This window comes from Trypanosoma brucei, chromosome 10 (genome assembly GCF_000002445.2).
Source record: "Trypanosoma brucei brucei TREU927 chromosome 10, whole genome shotgun sequence".
Classification (NCBI taxonomy): domain Eukaryota; phylum Euglenozoa; class Kinetoplastea; order Trypanosomatida; family Trypanosomatidae; genus Trypanosoma; species Trypanosoma brucei.
This window is the reverse complement of record NC_007283.1, coordinates 460552-476254: the sequence shown is the minus strand read 5'-3', so window position 1 is coordinate 476254 and position 15703 is coordinate 460552. Positions and strand designations below refer to the sequence as shown.

The 15703-nt window shown below is 49.9% G+C and overlaps 8 protein-coding genes across 8 annotated transcripts, besides 3 other annotated features; 3 read left to right on the top strand and 5 right to left on the bottom strand.

Moving 5' to 3' along the window:
* Positions 1 to 104: 104 nt before the first annotated feature.
* Tb10.70.6040 (hypothetical protein, conserved) lies at positions 105 to 1130 on the bottom strand (the record flags this gene model as incomplete). The annotated part of the gene is made up of 1 exon (XM_817343.1): positions 105 to 1130. One exon carries the CDS (start codon positions 1128 to 1130, stop codon positions 105 to 107), a length of 1026 nt encoding a protein of 341 aa, XP_822436.1.
* A 1384-nt stretch (positions 1131 to 2514) lies between these two features.
* Positions 2515 to 2892, top strand: Tb10.70.6070 (hypothetical protein; the record flags this gene model as incomplete). Its single annotated transcript, XM_817342.1, has 1 exon — positions 2515 to 2892. One exon carries the CDS (start codon positions 2515 to 2517, stop codon positions 2890 to 2892), a length of 378 nt encoding a protein of 125 aa, XP_822435.1.
* Positions 2893 to 6350: 3458 nt separating this feature from the next.
* Positions 6351 to 6379: a sequence feature (AT_rich).
* A 787-nt stretch (positions 6380 to 7166) lies between these two features.
* Positions 7167 to 7201: a microsatellite.
* Positions 7202 to 8670: 1469 nt separating this feature from the next.
* Positions 8671 to 8892, top strand: Tb10.70.6110 (hypothetical protein; the record flags this gene model as incomplete). The annotated part of the gene is made up of 1 exon (XM_817341.1): positions 8671 to 8892. One exon carries the CDS (start codon positions 8671 to 8673, stop codon positions 8890 to 8892), a length of 222 nt encoding a protein of 73 aa, XP_822434.1.
* Position 8893: 1 nt separating this feature from the next.
* Positions 8894 to 8916: a microsatellite.
* A 315-nt stretch (positions 8917 to 9231) lies between these two features.
* On the top strand, positions 9232 to 10026 carry Tb10.70.6130 (hypothetical protein; the record flags this gene model as incomplete). The annotated part of the gene is made up of 1 exon (XM_817340.1): positions 9232 to 10026. The coding sequence occupies one exon, from the start codon at positions 9232 to 9234 to the stop codon at positions 10024 to 10026; it is 795 nt and encodes a 264-aa protein (XP_822433.1).
* A 681-nt stretch (positions 10027 to 10707) lies between these two features.
* Positions 10708 to 11202, bottom strand: Tb10.70.6140 (hypothetical protein; the record flags this gene model as incomplete). The annotated part of the gene is made up of 1 exon (XM_817339.1): positions 10708 to 11202. The coding sequence occupies one exon, from the start codon at positions 11200 to 11202 to the stop codon at positions 10708 to 10710; it is 495 nt and encodes a 164-aa protein (XP_822432.1).
* Positions 11203 to 11915: 713 nt separating this feature from the next.
* Tb10.70.6150 (hypothetical protein, conserved) lies at positions 11916 to 12749 on the bottom strand (the record flags this gene model as incomplete). Its single annotated transcript, XM_817338.1, has 1 exon — positions 11916 to 12749. One exon carries the CDS (start codon positions 12747 to 12749, stop codon positions 11916 to 11918), a length of 834 nt encoding a protein of 277 aa, XP_822431.1.
* Positions 12750 to 12963: 214 nt separating this feature from the next.
* On the bottom strand, positions 12964 to 14112 carry Tb10.70.6160 (hypothetical protein, conserved; the record flags this gene model as incomplete). Its single annotated transcript, XM_817337.1, has 1 exon — positions 12964 to 14112. One exon carries the CDS (start codon positions 14110 to 14112, stop codon positions 12964 to 12966), a length of 1149 nt encoding a protein of 382 aa, XP_822430.1.
* Positions 14113 to 14348: 236 nt separating this feature from the next.
* On the bottom strand, positions 14349 to 15422 carry Tb10.70.6170 (hypothetical protein, conserved; the record flags this gene model as incomplete). Its single annotated transcript, XM_817336.1, has 1 exon — positions 14349 to 15422. One exon carries the CDS (start codon positions 15420 to 15422, stop codon positions 14349 to 14351), a length of 1074 nt encoding a protein of 357 aa, XP_822429.1.
* Between the last annotated feature and the right edge of the window lie 281 nt (positions 15423 to 15703).

The window sequence follows — 15703 nt, the reverse complement described above, 5'->3', positions numbered from 1 at the left end:
GCAAGTACAATCAACACTGACCCGTGCGTAAATATATCGCTCTCTTAAGGATTTCCAAGCATCCAAAAAATAGTTACGCGCACAAACATACACAAAAACGCTCCTTAAGATAAACAAAAGCTGCCATTTATGAATATCTTATCCATTCTTTTACTGTTCTTTCTATTAACAATGCGGTTACAATGGTATTGCAATCCGTGACCCTCGACCTCCTTCAACCCCGCTAACGCAAACAACTTTCTTGTGAAGTTCAGCTCAAAAAACATTTGCAAGGTTCCATCGCCTTTACAAAAACTCAAATCGTTATGTTTTTTGTTTTGTTGCCGGACGAATCGAAAGAGATTATGATCGGGAACAGCGTAATCACGAAACAAAAGAATACCATCATTATGGAGTATGCTCTTAATCTCCGTCAACGCATAGAGCATGCACTCAATGGTAGGCAACGACGAAAGGACGAAAACTAAGATAGCTGCGTCCACACCTTTAGAGCAACCAGGCACTTTTTCCAACAAAGTAGTTTTCAAGGTACCACATTCCGTTTTGAACTTAGTCCTCCTACAATCCTCAGACGCACTGACACGGCCGTAGCACAAGTCATAGGGGAAAACGGTCAGTCGCCCCTCTGCACTAAAATCACTGGCAATCGGGTGTTCCAACAACGCTGATACAGCAGCGGTGGATACATCAAATCCAATGAAGTGAACTCCGTCTTTGAACTGATTCATTATTGGTAGCAGTGTACTCCCTGTCCCGCAACCGCATTCAACAATGTACTTGCTTTCACGCTTTGGCCCACAACATATTGACTTTAGCAGAGGAAATGCTAGAATAATGTAATTTTTAAGAGGGAAATGCCTCTTATTAACCTTGTAAAGAGAGTCCCAGGAGTGGTTCTCACTGTTAAAAGGAATGATAGGAGTATTGCAGCCTCTCTTGCTAAGTTGGAGAAGGGTTTCTTCGCATTTTTCAATGTATTCTGCGACCACTTTGCGCTCCTCGGGGGCCAGTCCACCCAATTTTTCATCCAAGGAAAAATCATTACCGTGCAACTTTACAGCGTGAGGATCCGTAAGAGCTCCACCACCACGCGTCCGCGTGGGTTTCTTCTCGTCACTGGAGAAGGACATTTCAAGCCACTACTGTGTGTTACACCGTTTATTGATCTCTTCAAGAAAATGAAGGGAAAATAAAGTTTGCGCGCAAATCCACTAGCCCCTTCCCTAATGTAACAAAGTACTGGAGAAAAAACTGACTTAGGAGAGAAATATAGCACATAAGACAACAGCATCCATGGCCTGCACACCTGCCTACACCAAGCAAGTGCCCATACAGCACAGCAAGAAAATCAGCAAAGTAACAACTGTCCCGACCATGCGTTTAGCAGCACCTGCATACAACACCAGTACATCCTTTTTTTTTTTCCTTAGCACCACAACATTAAAAATATAATTCTACTAAAAAACATTTTAGTTTGAGTAAATACAGGCTGAAAAGGATGTGTGCGAGTGTCCATGCGTCCCACACCTACGCACTTGATAACATCAAGAAGAGTTTCAATATCACCACACATGCGCACACACGCATATATATACTACAGTGAGCTAGTGTCGTCTAGGCCACCGGGAAAAAAGGGTTACCACTCTTGTAAACATCGGTTTTTCGACATCAACATACATTCACCAAGCCAAAGAAACAACCTGTGTGTAACCCTGCATACCAATGTTATAACCGGTCGGCAGAAATACAAACAAGGGAATGTAACACATCAGAAAGGGGGGACTTATTGAAAGTGGCGCCTTTCACACACCAGCCACTTACAAAAATAAATGCCAACATCACAACAAGCGTTACATGTCATAACAAAATAAAGGAGTATGACAACATCAGGCCAGGCGAACACCACCGCAAGACATGCAACATTGCTCCCAGCAACACCCTGGCACGACCACTCACCACCGCACAAAAAACATACCGTATCCGATGCGGCACAGCCGCCTGCACACGAAAAATAGAAGTACAAACAAACTTTTGGTCACCACACGTCTGCTCCTTTGGAAGCAGCAGCGCTCAAGGTACACCAAGCTACCTCACAACACCCGTTCATACAAGTAGCAGAACGAAATAAATGAGTAGCACCACGGTGCAGGACGTGAAGCAACGCAACTTAACCCACACAACGAAGTTTTGTCGCGGCAAGCGTCCCATCACGAGAATAATAAAAGAGGAGTCCAATTCACCAGCAACTGGACGGACGCCCCATACCATGCCCAGCTCTTCCTTCCATCGCCCCACTCGTTGTGGTAACGACCCAAACGATGGAGCCCTTTCCGACGGGGAAGTTCCTGCGGCACAACAGCCACACCCCGTAGAGCTCGCCAAGCTCCACACACACCAACACAGGGGTCCTGAAACCACGAGATCTAACGGGGAGGGGCACAGCTCCCAACCTTCTTTCCTGAGTGGGAATAAAGCCTTAGTTAGTCTATCCAAAACAGGCGGTCAATCAGATTAATGTTCGCGTGGGCCCCAAGCAAATCATGCCAAAAAAACTATGCGACCTCCGAATTGTTTACTTCGGAGCCCCCCCCCCCCACCTCCGTTTTGTTTACCACCAGCTCTGACCAAATTCCTCCTCCCAAACGAGTGGCACCCCCTACTTCGGCACACCTGAGCGGTCCGCGACTGGTGTATTCCCCAAACCAGGCAAGGCTTCGGGGCCCGCTCAACCACGCGGTAGGGCACAGAGTCGTCGGGAGGGGGAAGTCATTCATGCTCGCCTTACAGAAGCACGTATTGGTCCTTTTAATAACCCCTTATTATTATTTTGGGGGGCATGGCAATACGATGATGTTACTTAACTTCCTGTGTTGGACGCATATTGAAGAGTAAAAACGAACGATAAAAGATGGTGCGGTTCGCCACAGGCCTCCTCATTCAAACCAGTATGGGCGTGGAAGACGGTGCCTTTGAGAACTGCTCTGCAGTTGCCATAATGAAGGACGGTTAGCCACCGCAGTGCAAAATAGGGGATTTGGAATACCTGCGAGGGCCCGTCGATTCAACATTGAAATACTATCCTTTCCCCCTCTAGGTGACGAAAAGTCAAAAAAAAATGTACTTATTCCACCAGGCCGTCATTGTCCACGAACGTGTTGGGGGCACTCGACAGCGAAATCATCGTGCAGGGCTGAAGTTCTTTTGAGAACTGAGGTAATGCGATCGAACCGGAGCGAACAGCTACAAAGCACTTCTCAATAGTAGGTTGCCGCGAAAAGGGCTTAGTTCGGACGATGTTGCAATTCGTGCGGGTCCGGTTCCTCTTGGGCATCTTCTGTTTATCACGCGGGAGTGAACTAGCAGAGGGACACGTGTGGTCCTTCTCTTGCATGAGGGTCCTAACTTCGGTTGTGACTCCGTATAGGAATTTGATTTGTATTGAAGCCAAGTGGTTTTCAGCAAGAAGGATGCCCGGTGCATGTTTTCAAACAGAAGAAATCAAGGGGGCAGAGGGAGGCTCCTACACTAAGAAAAACGAAGCGTGTGTGCGATGAGGGAATGGCTCGAAAGGCTTTAATTGTAGACTATTTCTGGCGGTTATCTTAACGTTCCTGTGTGTGTGTGTGGCATCTAAAGGCAGTGGTGTGTACGAGTTCCACCGCCAGAAACAAACGGTAGTAACTACCTTCCCGTCCCTTCGGTTCATTTTCACTTAAATGCTCTGCTGATGGTGACTGCAGTCGACGCTCAACTCGGCCGTCGGAAAGCACACCGCATAGCCTCCAAAAGGCAGTGCTTTAACACCGGCACAACGTCAGATCGCGTCAACAGTGGTTAGGGTGGCGGTCTCACACAGACGGTAAAAAAAAAAAAAACGGCAGCTCTTTTCCCACGCTGCGAATCACCTCCTCCAGGTTCTGGCGTTCCAAACTCCACAGCTGCCTCATCTCATAAATAGGTGAACAAAAGGACCAATACGTGCTTCTGTAAGGCGAGCATGAATGACTTCTCCCTCCCGACGACTCTGTGCCCTACCGCGTGGTTGAGCGGGCCCCGAAGCCTTGCCTGGTTTGGGGAATACACCAGTCGCGGACCGCTCAGGTGTGCCGAAGTAGGGGGTGCCACTCGTTTGGGAGGAGGAATTTGGTCAGAGCTGGTGGTAAACAAAACGGAGGTGGGGGGGGGGGCTCCGAAGTAAACAATTCGGAGGTCACATAGTTTTTTTGGCATGATTTGCTTGGGGCCCACGCGAACATTAATCTGATTGACCGCCTGTTTTGGATAGGCTAACTAAGGCTTTATTCCCACTCAGGAAAGAAGGTTGGGAGCTGTGCCCCTCCCCGTTAGATCTCGTGGTTTCAGGACCCCTGTGTTGGTGTGTGTGGAGCTTGGCGAGCTCTACGGGGTGTGGCTGTTGTGCCGCAGGAACTTCCCCGTCGGAAAGGGCTCCATCGTTTGGGTCGTTACCACAACGAGTGGGGCGGTGGAAGGAAGAGCTGGGCATGGTATGGGGCGTCCGTCCAGTTGCTGGTGAATTGGACTCCTCTTTTATTATTCTCGTGATGGGACGCTTGCCGCGACAAAACTTCGTTGTGTGGGTTAGGTTGCGTTGCTTCACGTCCTGCACCGTGGTGCTACTCATTTATTTCGTTCTGCTACTTGTATGAACGGGTGTTGTGAAGTAGCTTGGTGTACCCTGAGCGCTGCTGCTTCCAAAGGAGCAGACGTGTGGTGACCAAAAGTTTGTTTGTACTTCTATTTTTCGTGTGCAGGCGGCTGTGCCGCATCGGATACGGTATGTTTTTTGTGCGGTGGTACCTTCGAAGTGGGATATGTTAGGTCTGAAACATCGTTGCTGGAAAATGCAGAGAAGCGTAATTCCACTAGCTTTGCACAGCAATCGGCTCGTTGGTAGGTTGCTCGGAGGTTCTCAGCTGTTTATTATTTCTAGGGCCCTTTTTTGTTACATATCAGGGAAAGTGAATAAAGTGTGTTTTCTGGCGTTGCTTTATTACCTCACAGTGGCGGTTAAACTCACATTTGGAGGGACTTTCCCACCTTCAGTAGCTGATTTACTTGTAGGTGGAGCGGCGGTGCTACCTATTTTTTCTTTTTTCTTTTGTTTTTTTAGGTGAGTTTCGGATGCTGTTTTTGAATGAATACGTGTCGCTGCGTAGTCATTTCCAATGTATTGATGATTTAGATAATTTGAAACCTCATTGAATAGTACTTATGTATGTTTTAACTTTAAAAATCTGTATCTGCAATTTGTAACTTGTCCTCCGATATTGAATGGTTCATGTTTAAATTTGAGTATTTTTTTTGTTTTGTTGTCACTGCCATCGCTGGTGTTGCGCTAATGATCGAATGTAAATGAAGAGTGATTATAGATGAGTTTAGAAGCGGTTGTTGTGTAAGGTTTTATTGCGCTGTGCAAGTTGACGCTGTGACGGGAGAATATATTGCATTCTTTCCTTTGAAAGGCGGGGATCTCTCGAAGTGTGTTGTCCTTCGGTAGTCTTTCCGTTACCTTTTTAATGGTATCGTCGACAATGTGGCGTGTGTGTAAAGTTATTAATGTTTACTGGGCGGGACTGTGGATAGAGGTCGTCTAAGGCAGCGGTGATATCATCCGATATTTTGTATTATATATCCAACCCCTTGTAAACCTGTCGTTGTGCTTCCGCATTTTCTTTGTCTGCTTGGTGAGAAGTTAGCGCATGCAGGTTCTATCGCAATCTAACGGCTGATATGTTCGCTCAAGCCGTGTTTGAGCCGCAATAAATTGTTGAGTATAACTCAATAACATTTTCGTCATCCTCGTGTTGAACGATGTTTGTATTACAAAGTTTCGCCTAAAAGAGGGCGAAAATGGAAATATATATATATATATGAACATCGCAGACTTTCTCTGCTGATGCCCCCCCCCGGGCGGCGGGTTGCTATGTGGTTGTAAGGTTAGGCTCAGAGGGAGTGGATGTAGGGTGCTCATGTTGTGTATGATTTGGTCCATTATTGGATACTCACTTAATTTTCCTCATGCTCCAACTGCAATGGAACTGCGACATACTTAACTAATAATCCGTGAGATATCCGTGTTTATACGTATATTAGTTGAGTGTTGATGTAATTTGAACCGGCTGGCTGGGGGAAGTGATTATTGATATCGCTCAAATAAATTCCTCGGCTCCAAAATACACTCTGAAAGGATCATACACCAGGCTTACGCTCATGACGCCTCTGGGTGGAGAAATTCCTATTGCTCTGTCAGCACGTGCGGTTTCGCGATTCCACTCGTTTGCACCTTCATATCCGAACTGGATGAGCTGTGCTGGACGCAGAGTGACAACAATTATTTGAATTATTTTTATAATTAATAGATATGGTAAATGACCAAGGGGTATGTTCGTTGTGTACTACGGTTGAGTAGGATGGGGTGAAAAATAAGATGTGAAGGTGCAGTTAGGTAGGATTCGTATGCACACCAAAAGGGGCGATGACCTAACGAAAGATTACACTGAGCATGGGAGGGTGTTTGCACTATGCAACTTCACTAGATGTGTGGAGCTTTACTTGTTATTGGAAGTACAGCAGACGCATTAGCGCTAGATGATATGTGTTGGGTGCTAAATGGGGGAGGGGTGTAATCTCAATGAGGGGTTCAGATTCAATGGAATGTGACAGTGTGAGATGTGATGAATTCCTTATTGTGCTTTTCTCAGCGGTTGTTGCTACGCATTAACTATCAGTAAAGGGTTAGGGTTGTACGCAGTATGTGAACTGCATCCCTTCCACCAGGTGGAGGGACAAAGTTGTGGCTACTTTGTTTTTACACGAGTCATGGAAAGAGGAGTTGTTTCTTGAATCGTCGATAGTATGAGTCTACGCGATCAGGTACGTCAGTAGTCGTAGCCGATGGCTCTACAGAGTCGCACGCATGCAAGGTACTGTACGATATGTATCCCCTCAAAAGGGTTTTAGTTCCCTCAACTTGTGTGTATCATATCTGTTGCGCCCGTCGCGTACGTGGTGGCATTCATTTGTTTACAGAAGCGTACCCCACAAGCGGTGCGCCGTATATTCATCACCTCCGAGTCTGCTATCTTTACGCATCCTTGCTCGATATATATTACTCCTGGCGTGTACTAACCGATGCAGTGACGCACGTGTGTGTGTGTGTGTGTGTGTGTGTGTGTGTGTGGATGGCTGGCTGGCTGAAGCCGCCGTATGCTGGGATTATGTTCCGTTGTTTCTGAATGACTCTATGTCCTTATTGCACATTTCCATGCCGATTTATGATTGAACTGTGGGCGCTAAACTTTATACCTATCTTATTACGTGAGGAGGATTGTGGACTGTGAGGGGAATGGTTCAAACTTCCTGACGCAGGCACCGTTTGTCGTCACTGTTATTCGGAGTTGCGAGCATACGTTTTCAAACTTAACATCTGCACTGCGTGGGCAACTTCAGCATGGGGCATCCTCGACATCGATGAGTGTAATAAACAGCTCTTACATTTCTGTGGAGACTACATTTTTTTTTTTTAGAAGCGAGTTTCCACTACGTAGGATGAACACGGTGTGGAAGATGAGGGTTTGTTGTCAACATTACCAAAGGTAAGGTTACCCGTGCGCGTGATCTCGTTGAAAAAAAAAAGGGAGAGGTAAACCAGAGGTAACAGCGAAATGGAAGTTCTTCAACGTTCGAAACCACAACTGGGAGAAAAAGAGGGCCTTGGGGTTCTTTGTTGGTTTGCTTCTCCGCGTTTGCGTGGATTAGATATTTAATAGTTCAAGTCCGTGACGTGGGCGACAGATTCTTCAAGTTAATAACAATTTCCCGGTGCTTGACAGTGGCAACCCGCTGTTTGCGTGCCTAGTATTGGCAAAAAAAAAAAAGAGCAGCACCTGCGAAGAGCGTGGGGGGGTCTAACAGGATGGGAAGGTGGTTATCGGGGTTAAGTTAGTGAGTATATTGGTTGGGAGGCAACTCGGTGCATATAACATGCGGTGTATCACTTCTATTCACGATGAAAATTATAATGACACAATGTAAAATACCGAGGACGTAAAAAAGCGATGGGGTGAAGTTGATGTAAGTGGCTGTGTGGGGAGCTTATTTTTTTAAGGCAAACCCAAACCTAATCAATGAGGGTTCAAAAAGGATGTTGGCGTATGAGGCTGAGACCGCGAAGGTGGCGCGGTGAGTGAAAGAAACAGATTTGGTACCAGCTGCTTCAAGAGCCGTCGAGGGTTTAAGAAAAGAAAATCTGGATGTTGGTGCCGTGAGTGACTTCGCATCTAGGCGCGCCAAGACACAGAGCCTTGGAACGGCCCAGTAGCAGAGAGCCGTTAGTGAAGGTACGCTCTTGTCGTCCCCGTGGCTTTAACACCGGCACAAAGAACCTCACCGATAATTTTGTGAGCCCCCACAGGTAATTTGTATCGGCCAATACGGTTACAAACCGTAATTGAATGCGATAGCTTCCTCAGCACTGATGTTTAGAAGTAAAATGTTTGTGTGCACGTCCCTTCGGGACGACTACTTGACGCATCCCCCTTAAGGTATGTGGAGGATCTTTTTTGTAATTTCACGAGCCATGTGCCGCATACCTTTTTGTGTTGGAGGGGGTGGAGCTTTCCTATCAACCACTCTTCTCCCATTGCGCTGATGCATCCACTTGCTCGCCTTGTTCACATTAGACCGGAACGCCTTTTCTTAAAGGGCACCGGGGCTGATATCGCGCATCCTAGTTGCAAGGCATGGTGTAGTGGTAGACCCCTTTCAACGGTACTGGCCTGGCCTCATAGATTATCATGCCGTTGTTTTGTTAGAAAGGTCTCACATACGGATGCGGAAAAATGGCAACGGGGAACAACGCGGGTCTACTGATTATATATATATATATATATATATTTCTGCGCTCCATCTACCACAAATAAAAAGGTACGTATGTGCTGACAGTTTTATTTTCCCCTTTTCTTTCGCTGCAGTTGAGAATGGAAAGGGGGCGTTCGTGTGCTCCACTAGAGCATCTCTGTGGTAGTGGTGTGCTCTTATTCCTTTGTGTGGTTCAGATGATGCTTTCTTTTGACTAACGGTGGTAGACTTTTTAAACTTTGCGACTTTTGCTCGATTAAGGCCTTCAAAGCAAGGTTTGCTATAAACGAGTGGACTGCTCCGCTTCAAGCGCTGAAGGCACCGAAATCCGTAGGTCAACGTAAAGGCGCTATGAAAACGGAAAATTTTCCAAGAGGACAAAGCGCTGGCCCGGAAGGTTCTCTCGTAGAAATCCCTGATCATGGGGAACGCCAGCAAGAAGTATGCCACATCGGCGCTCCACTGCAAAGAGAAATTGAAGCACCAGCCGCCGAAGCAGGACAGTCGTCTGATTATAAGAAACCGCATGCCCCCCATCTTTTGCCCGTCATGGAGCCCGTTAAACCCTCCAGCGATCCTCAGCTGAAGGATGGTAGAAAAGAAATGCCGTTTACGAGCGCTTTGCCTATAGTCGTCCCCGATGCCCCGCGCCTTGCCACTCAACAGCGGCAAGTCCAGAAGACCAAGGGGAATGGGTCCAGCGCGGTTCCCGGAGAACCCGACACCTGTGAAGGAGAACCGCGAGCGCCGTCACCAGGTGACCCGCGACCCACACAAGCCTTTCCCGCCGTGGAGCCATTCAAACGCACCGCAAGTGCTAAACTCAGTGAAGCCAGGACGGACCCGCGCTCTCCGAGTGCTTCGCCAGATAATGAATCTGATGGGGCCCGGGTTGGATCTCGACAGGTCGATGAGGAGGGTTCACGTCCTTTGTGCACCCTGCCCGCAGTGGAACTTCGGAAAAAGCCCGCTGGCAGCACCCTGCAGGAGGAGCAAGCCAAGGAGCTGAACACAACACATGCTTTCCCCGTTGTGGAACCCGACGCAGTATGTACAGAGGCACGTCGAAGTGAAGAGTTGGAGGACACACGTGCCGGCCACGCTTTCCCGCCCGTCGCATCCGGTAAACAGAACACCGGAGCATAGTAGCTTGTGGCGCTGGGACGACAAACCTTAACCCGTCTTCACTGGCTCAACTTAAGCGAAGTGTCCGTGGCCGTTGTTTCTTCTGATGGAGTTAAAACGCAGTTCTGCCGTTGGCTCCCTGGAATGTTGGTCGTCAGTGAGAAAAACACGGCGCAGGTCGAAGCCGGAGGCCGCCAGGGGCACAGGGAGGTTAGTGACGCAGGGTAAAGTACGGGGACTGTCCACGTGAGACCCCAAGTACGAATCTGATCATCGTGGTAACACCGCTCGATACCAAGGGTGTCAAAACATTCGCGAGGAACGCGGGAAGGAAAGGGTGGAGTGAGGTGACCGCCTGCATGATTTTGCATTTACACATCTGCATGGCTCACCCTCTCGGGGCGTTTTAGTAGTGTATGGATTTCCGCCCCTTTCCACCCCGTGCTATAGGTGTATTGAGAATCTACCTTTGAATTTTCTAAGATTGTTTTTTCTTTTAAAAAAAAGTGATGTCACCGCTTCTTGTTGGGAGATTAAAGGGATTGCGTGGGGTGGTCCTGTCCTTTCGGGCCTGGAATGGGGACTTTTAATGGGAACTTCAAAGGTTGGTGCAACCCCCTGGGCTGCCCGGTTGTGTTGCGCTACCTCTTCTCCCCTTTCTCGGGTTTTTGTTCTTAGTGAGAAATGCTGTGGAGGTTTGCCCTACAGGGTGCAGAGGCGGAGAAGTGTTGGGCGCTGTTGACGACCCAGCCGATCTGGGGCCCGGCGTTGTGCCAACTGGGCTTCACTACCATCGCTTCCCTCAGTGTTAGCGGGGCCTGCTTGACCATCGGGGGAAGCGGCAACGGACTTGGAGCCAAAAAAGATCCTACCGACGCTTATTTCCACGTGCGCAACCCCATTTGAAGGATCAGTCTTCAGGAAGTTGCGGCTGGGTACGCCAACTGTGTCGTCCATCGAGTCCCCGCCAAAGTGGCTGCTTCCGTGCCCGCTGGGAGCCCTCCCCGTCGCTGTGATGGTGTCGCGGAGCGCGGACCGCCTGTCGGCGACGTCTTGCACATGCCGAAAGGCATGAAGGTAGTGCCGTCTGAAACCGCAACCGGGTACTTCACCTTCCGTTCCTTTCGACGAGCTCCAGCCACAAGGAAAAGGAAGCTGCGGTTTGCCCTGGCATATGAAATCTACTCTTCGGTTCATACGAGGCCGTCGCGCCCCTCGCGCGACGGCCCAAAATGTGAAGTAGCAAAAAGGAAAGTAGACCAAGTAACGGGGAAAAAGAGGGTTTGGTGCCACTGCGGGCAGCACATCAGCAGTATGCCAGGGAGGCGGGTCGCAGGATCTGATGCCGCATAGCGCGCACAAGAAAGCGAATGGCAATAACAAAGGGAACGCAATAGCGCTTTGCCTCCGGCAGCCGTCCAACGAAAACCTCGAAAACGCGCCCCCAAATCGAGGGGCGTAAGCAATACCTGGGGCAAACCGAGCACACTTACATTCAGACAAGGCATGTGCTTGCGGCGGTCCGTTGCAACAGATTATTCATTTCCGCGTCACTCAAATACAACCAGTAGTGTGTATCGTCCTGGTCGAAAAGCAGGGAAAGCGCCAATTCGTATCCGTCGGTACCCCCCCCCCCTCCCAACTCCCAACTTACCAATGAAAAAATAAGAAAACATCCGACACCCCGTTGTCGGAACATATGCGCTCGTTTTCTCTATTGAGCGTATGAAGTGACAATGCCCACTTCTTGACCCGTGTCAAACAACACGCTTCGTAAACACGCAACAATCCATTTACACCCCAGGTCGACAGCCCCCAAAGGCACAATAGCAACCAACGCCTTGGCCACACCCTTTTATGGATACGAAATGAGGTAAGAAGGAGGGTGTTGTGTGTGTGTGCCATCTCTTTCACTTCGTCCGCTTTGATAAGTAGCAACGCTTTTGCCGTAAGGTCAAGCTTTCCCATTCCCTTGTCGCAATCCCCAACCACGCTGCGCTACTCACGGGACCCAGCACCGCCTCCAGTTGCCGCCTTCCGCAACGCACAAATCGCCCATAAGCAGCGGCCTCGTTCTCGTTCGTTGGTGTGCCGGCATCGCCCTCAACTCCTGCCGTGCGCTGCTCACAATTGGTTGAGCTGCCGGAGCTGCTAGCCGTTCCGGTTGCTGTGGTCACATCCCTCACGCTTTCAGCGTATGCTTCGTACCGCTCCTTCTTGAAGGGCGGGAGTATTTCCCAAGCAGCGAGGAGGTCGGCGATGGCACCCACACGCGGGGCGTCGAGCACACACGATGGGAATTCGTGAAGCTTGGCCATCACGAACACCCCGAAGCCATTGACGCAATGAGGGGGTATGTCGAACGCCCCAAATGCGGAGGCTGGGGGGAGCTTCGGCTCCACGTGCCCCAGAGGATCTGTGCTGACCAGGCGCTTGAGACGCTCGTTAGTGAAGCGGAGGACGCTTCTGCGGAGCCTTTTCCTGCAGTGGTCCTCGACCATCATGCAGCGCCGTACCTTCGCTTCCTGCGCGGCAATTCGTTTGGCCCACCGGCGCTGTGTGTCAGCCACTGCTCGGAGAAAGACCTCCAGTTCGTTCACCGCCTGCTGGCCTCCCGTCAAGGCCCGCACCGCGCGCATGGCAAGCCTTCGATACCTCGCAGAGAGCCGAAGAAAAAGGAGACGTTTGAATCGAAAGGGAAAAGAAGCAGAGACAGTTGACAATGAACAACTTAACGGCACCATGCGCGTTCGCCACCGGAACACGTCCACCGATTCCACCACTTTCCCCCAACAGTGTTGAAGCGGGAAATAAGCGAACAGCCACTCGATTCATGGATGGACGGGGGTTCCACCAAACGAGGACTTTGACGAGGCACACCGCACCGCTCGCAAGCACACGCCCGCAGAGCGAATGACCGTGGCGGCGGGTGGGGAAGTAAACCAAAAAAGTGACCCCCTAACAGTCTCGATCTCGCTTCCTCGCCACAGCGTATAAACTGGAGGACTCCCTTTCCTTGTCCGGGTCGCGTTCACGGAATAGCCCAAGCGAGGCCATATTGTTCTCACTAATCCACTGCTGCTCGCTTGGGAACCATGTTCTAACTAGCGGCCCGGCCCCGGCCGGAGCGCGGAAAACTTTCCGGGCATTGCTTTCCCTCTTGGGGTAATGGTATTCGTTCTTGGGGCGACGATACCAGTCACCGAAACCTGCGCGACGCGCCAGGGACAGGCGCTGGCAGATATCAGACTGCAAGGGCGTTATATAGCGCACAACGTGAAAGGCATGTCCCTTTCCGTCCCCCGCCTCGAGAGATGGAGAGGCGTGATCTTTCGACAGCTTGTCCAACAGATTGCCAAGGGCTTCTTTAGCGGAAGGGCCGCCACTCACCGCCTGCGCTAACTGGTGCTCATTCTTGACCGCATTGCTATTGTAAAGCGTGAGTTCCTTACCTAACTCAGCGTGCAGCCCCTGGAAGAAAAGGAGCGCCGGTCTGTTTGGCACGTGCGAACTCATTTCCTTCTGCGCCACTTCCATGTACATACTGGCCCGATGGGGTGGGAGTTTCTCAATCATTTTTGTGCAACTGTGAAGGATAGCGCAGAATCCCGATACCTCAGACCTCGTGAAGACAGCACCTTTACGCCCATTCTGCGCCTCATCACTGCGCTTCTCCCCTTTGCCCTCTTCTGCGCTGCTTGCCTCATCAGGCCTAATTCCCTTTATCGCTCCCAGCAGTTTCTCGCACATTGGTGGTTCAATGAGTTTCTTGCTTCCCCAGCGCTGCACGACGCGAACCACCTTATCACGGAGCCCCTCATCAGTGGTCGCATAGTTAACGAAGAGAGAGGGTGAAATCCGCCAAAATTCCTTCATCACCTGTGCAACAGTCTCGTCACCTTTGGCCATCACCATGGCGTCCAGTAGGCAGACGACTGGAAAAGACGATAAAATATTGAGAGGAGTTAATCGGCTACCGATCGCTACTGCCACTCGCACGGGCTCCGCTCCTTCGCGACACGCGCCTTTCATGGCTGCGATAGCCGCTGCGATCTGTTCCTTGGATTGCTTTTGAAGGGCGTCCAGTTTCTCCTGGAAAGTATCCATTGGACTAAGGTGTGTCGCCTGTGCGCGTCTGCACGCGTAAGTAGTCGAACTTAGATGAGTGAACAAGAGGGTAGCAATGGTAGGAGGCAAATGGTAAACAAGTCACACAACGAATAAAAACAAAATGGGACTTGGCCGCATACACAGAAAAACTTTCACAAGCTCTGCAACGTACCGCCACAGTAAACAGACAAGCCAGTGCGGCAAGTTGAAGCACGACGGCTCGCTCCCCAAGGTCAACTTTTCCCCACAGTTTTTTCCCGACGATCCACCCCCGAACTAATAGCCCCGTCTGTGAAGCCCGCGTTACACGGCGTGAATATTCTAACGTCTGTCTCAGCAGAACGCAACAGATCCAGTAATCCGGTTTTGTATCGTTCAACTGCTGAATCACCACACAAAATGTATATCCTCATACAACTTCGAGCTCCCAACGAGGCGATCGCCGCCCCAATGGCGTGTTCTGGTTCAAGAAAACTTGGTAAAACAATATCGTCCTGCGACCATACCGGGTCCTCCGCTCTTCGGAAGACTTTGAGCGAGCATGTAGAATCGGACAAACCATTGGCTGCCAGTACCTCATTTACGCGGGCTAGCTCCACAGTGGTACCGTCGACGCAGACCGTAGAAGGGATGCTGTTGGGTGAGAGACGGATGTGTACATCCACATCCAAATCAAAATGACACTGCACACTTCCCCGTTCCAAAAACGCCACCCAGTTCCCCCTCGTAGGGCATACCGTCGCAGGCAGGAGCGGAGCAATGAGAGCGAAGTCGGTATAAACGGGAAGTTTCTCACGGCCCAACAACTGCAGCGCATTAGCGATACATTCAACCTCTTCCGGTAGTTTTCCCCGGACCGGACGATAAACCGGTACCCCAGTCGAAGCAGAACGTGAGACCAGAATGATGTGGGGAAAGCGCCGCGCCATCCACTCACTAAGCGGCTCCCCCAAAGACGCACTCTCCATATTGAAACGCGGTTCGAACTCCAAAATTCGGTCAACAAGGCCCTTCTCAGTTAGTCCTTCACAGGGCATTTCAACCGCAATGCTCTGAACTACTCTCTCCCAGTTGCAAGGGTAAAGTTTTGCCCCGTCGATGTAGTGCGCATCGTTTGCTTCAAGAAGGGCTTTTTTCAATGCCAAAGGGAACTCTTCCTGCTCACCGTTAGAAAGTGATAAAAAGTGCTCCTTTGCCTTTATCTCAACATCGCCTAAGGGAATGCCGCAAGGTTGAGTGCATCTGATAACGTCACGCAAAAGTGCCGTCAGGCTTCCTTTGTGAAGTAGAGTAGAGCAACGCCACATCGGACGCCTTGATTTGCCTTCCACTCCCCGCAGCCCACTATGCAAAAAACTAAGTGTGTGTAGGGGGTGCAAATGCGCACCGGCCAGAAAAAGTGTAAACGAAAAAGGAATATGCTGAGGGAACCGTGGTGCGCACGCCGCAAGCACCGACAGCGTAAGATTCCTGATCACTAATACTGAACGGATTTTGAGAAAAAAAGGGAGCGATAGTAAGAGTAAGAAATGAAAGGAGGGAGATCGTAACTTTTCTGCTTACTGTCCGCTGTCCCCTCTGTGATGGG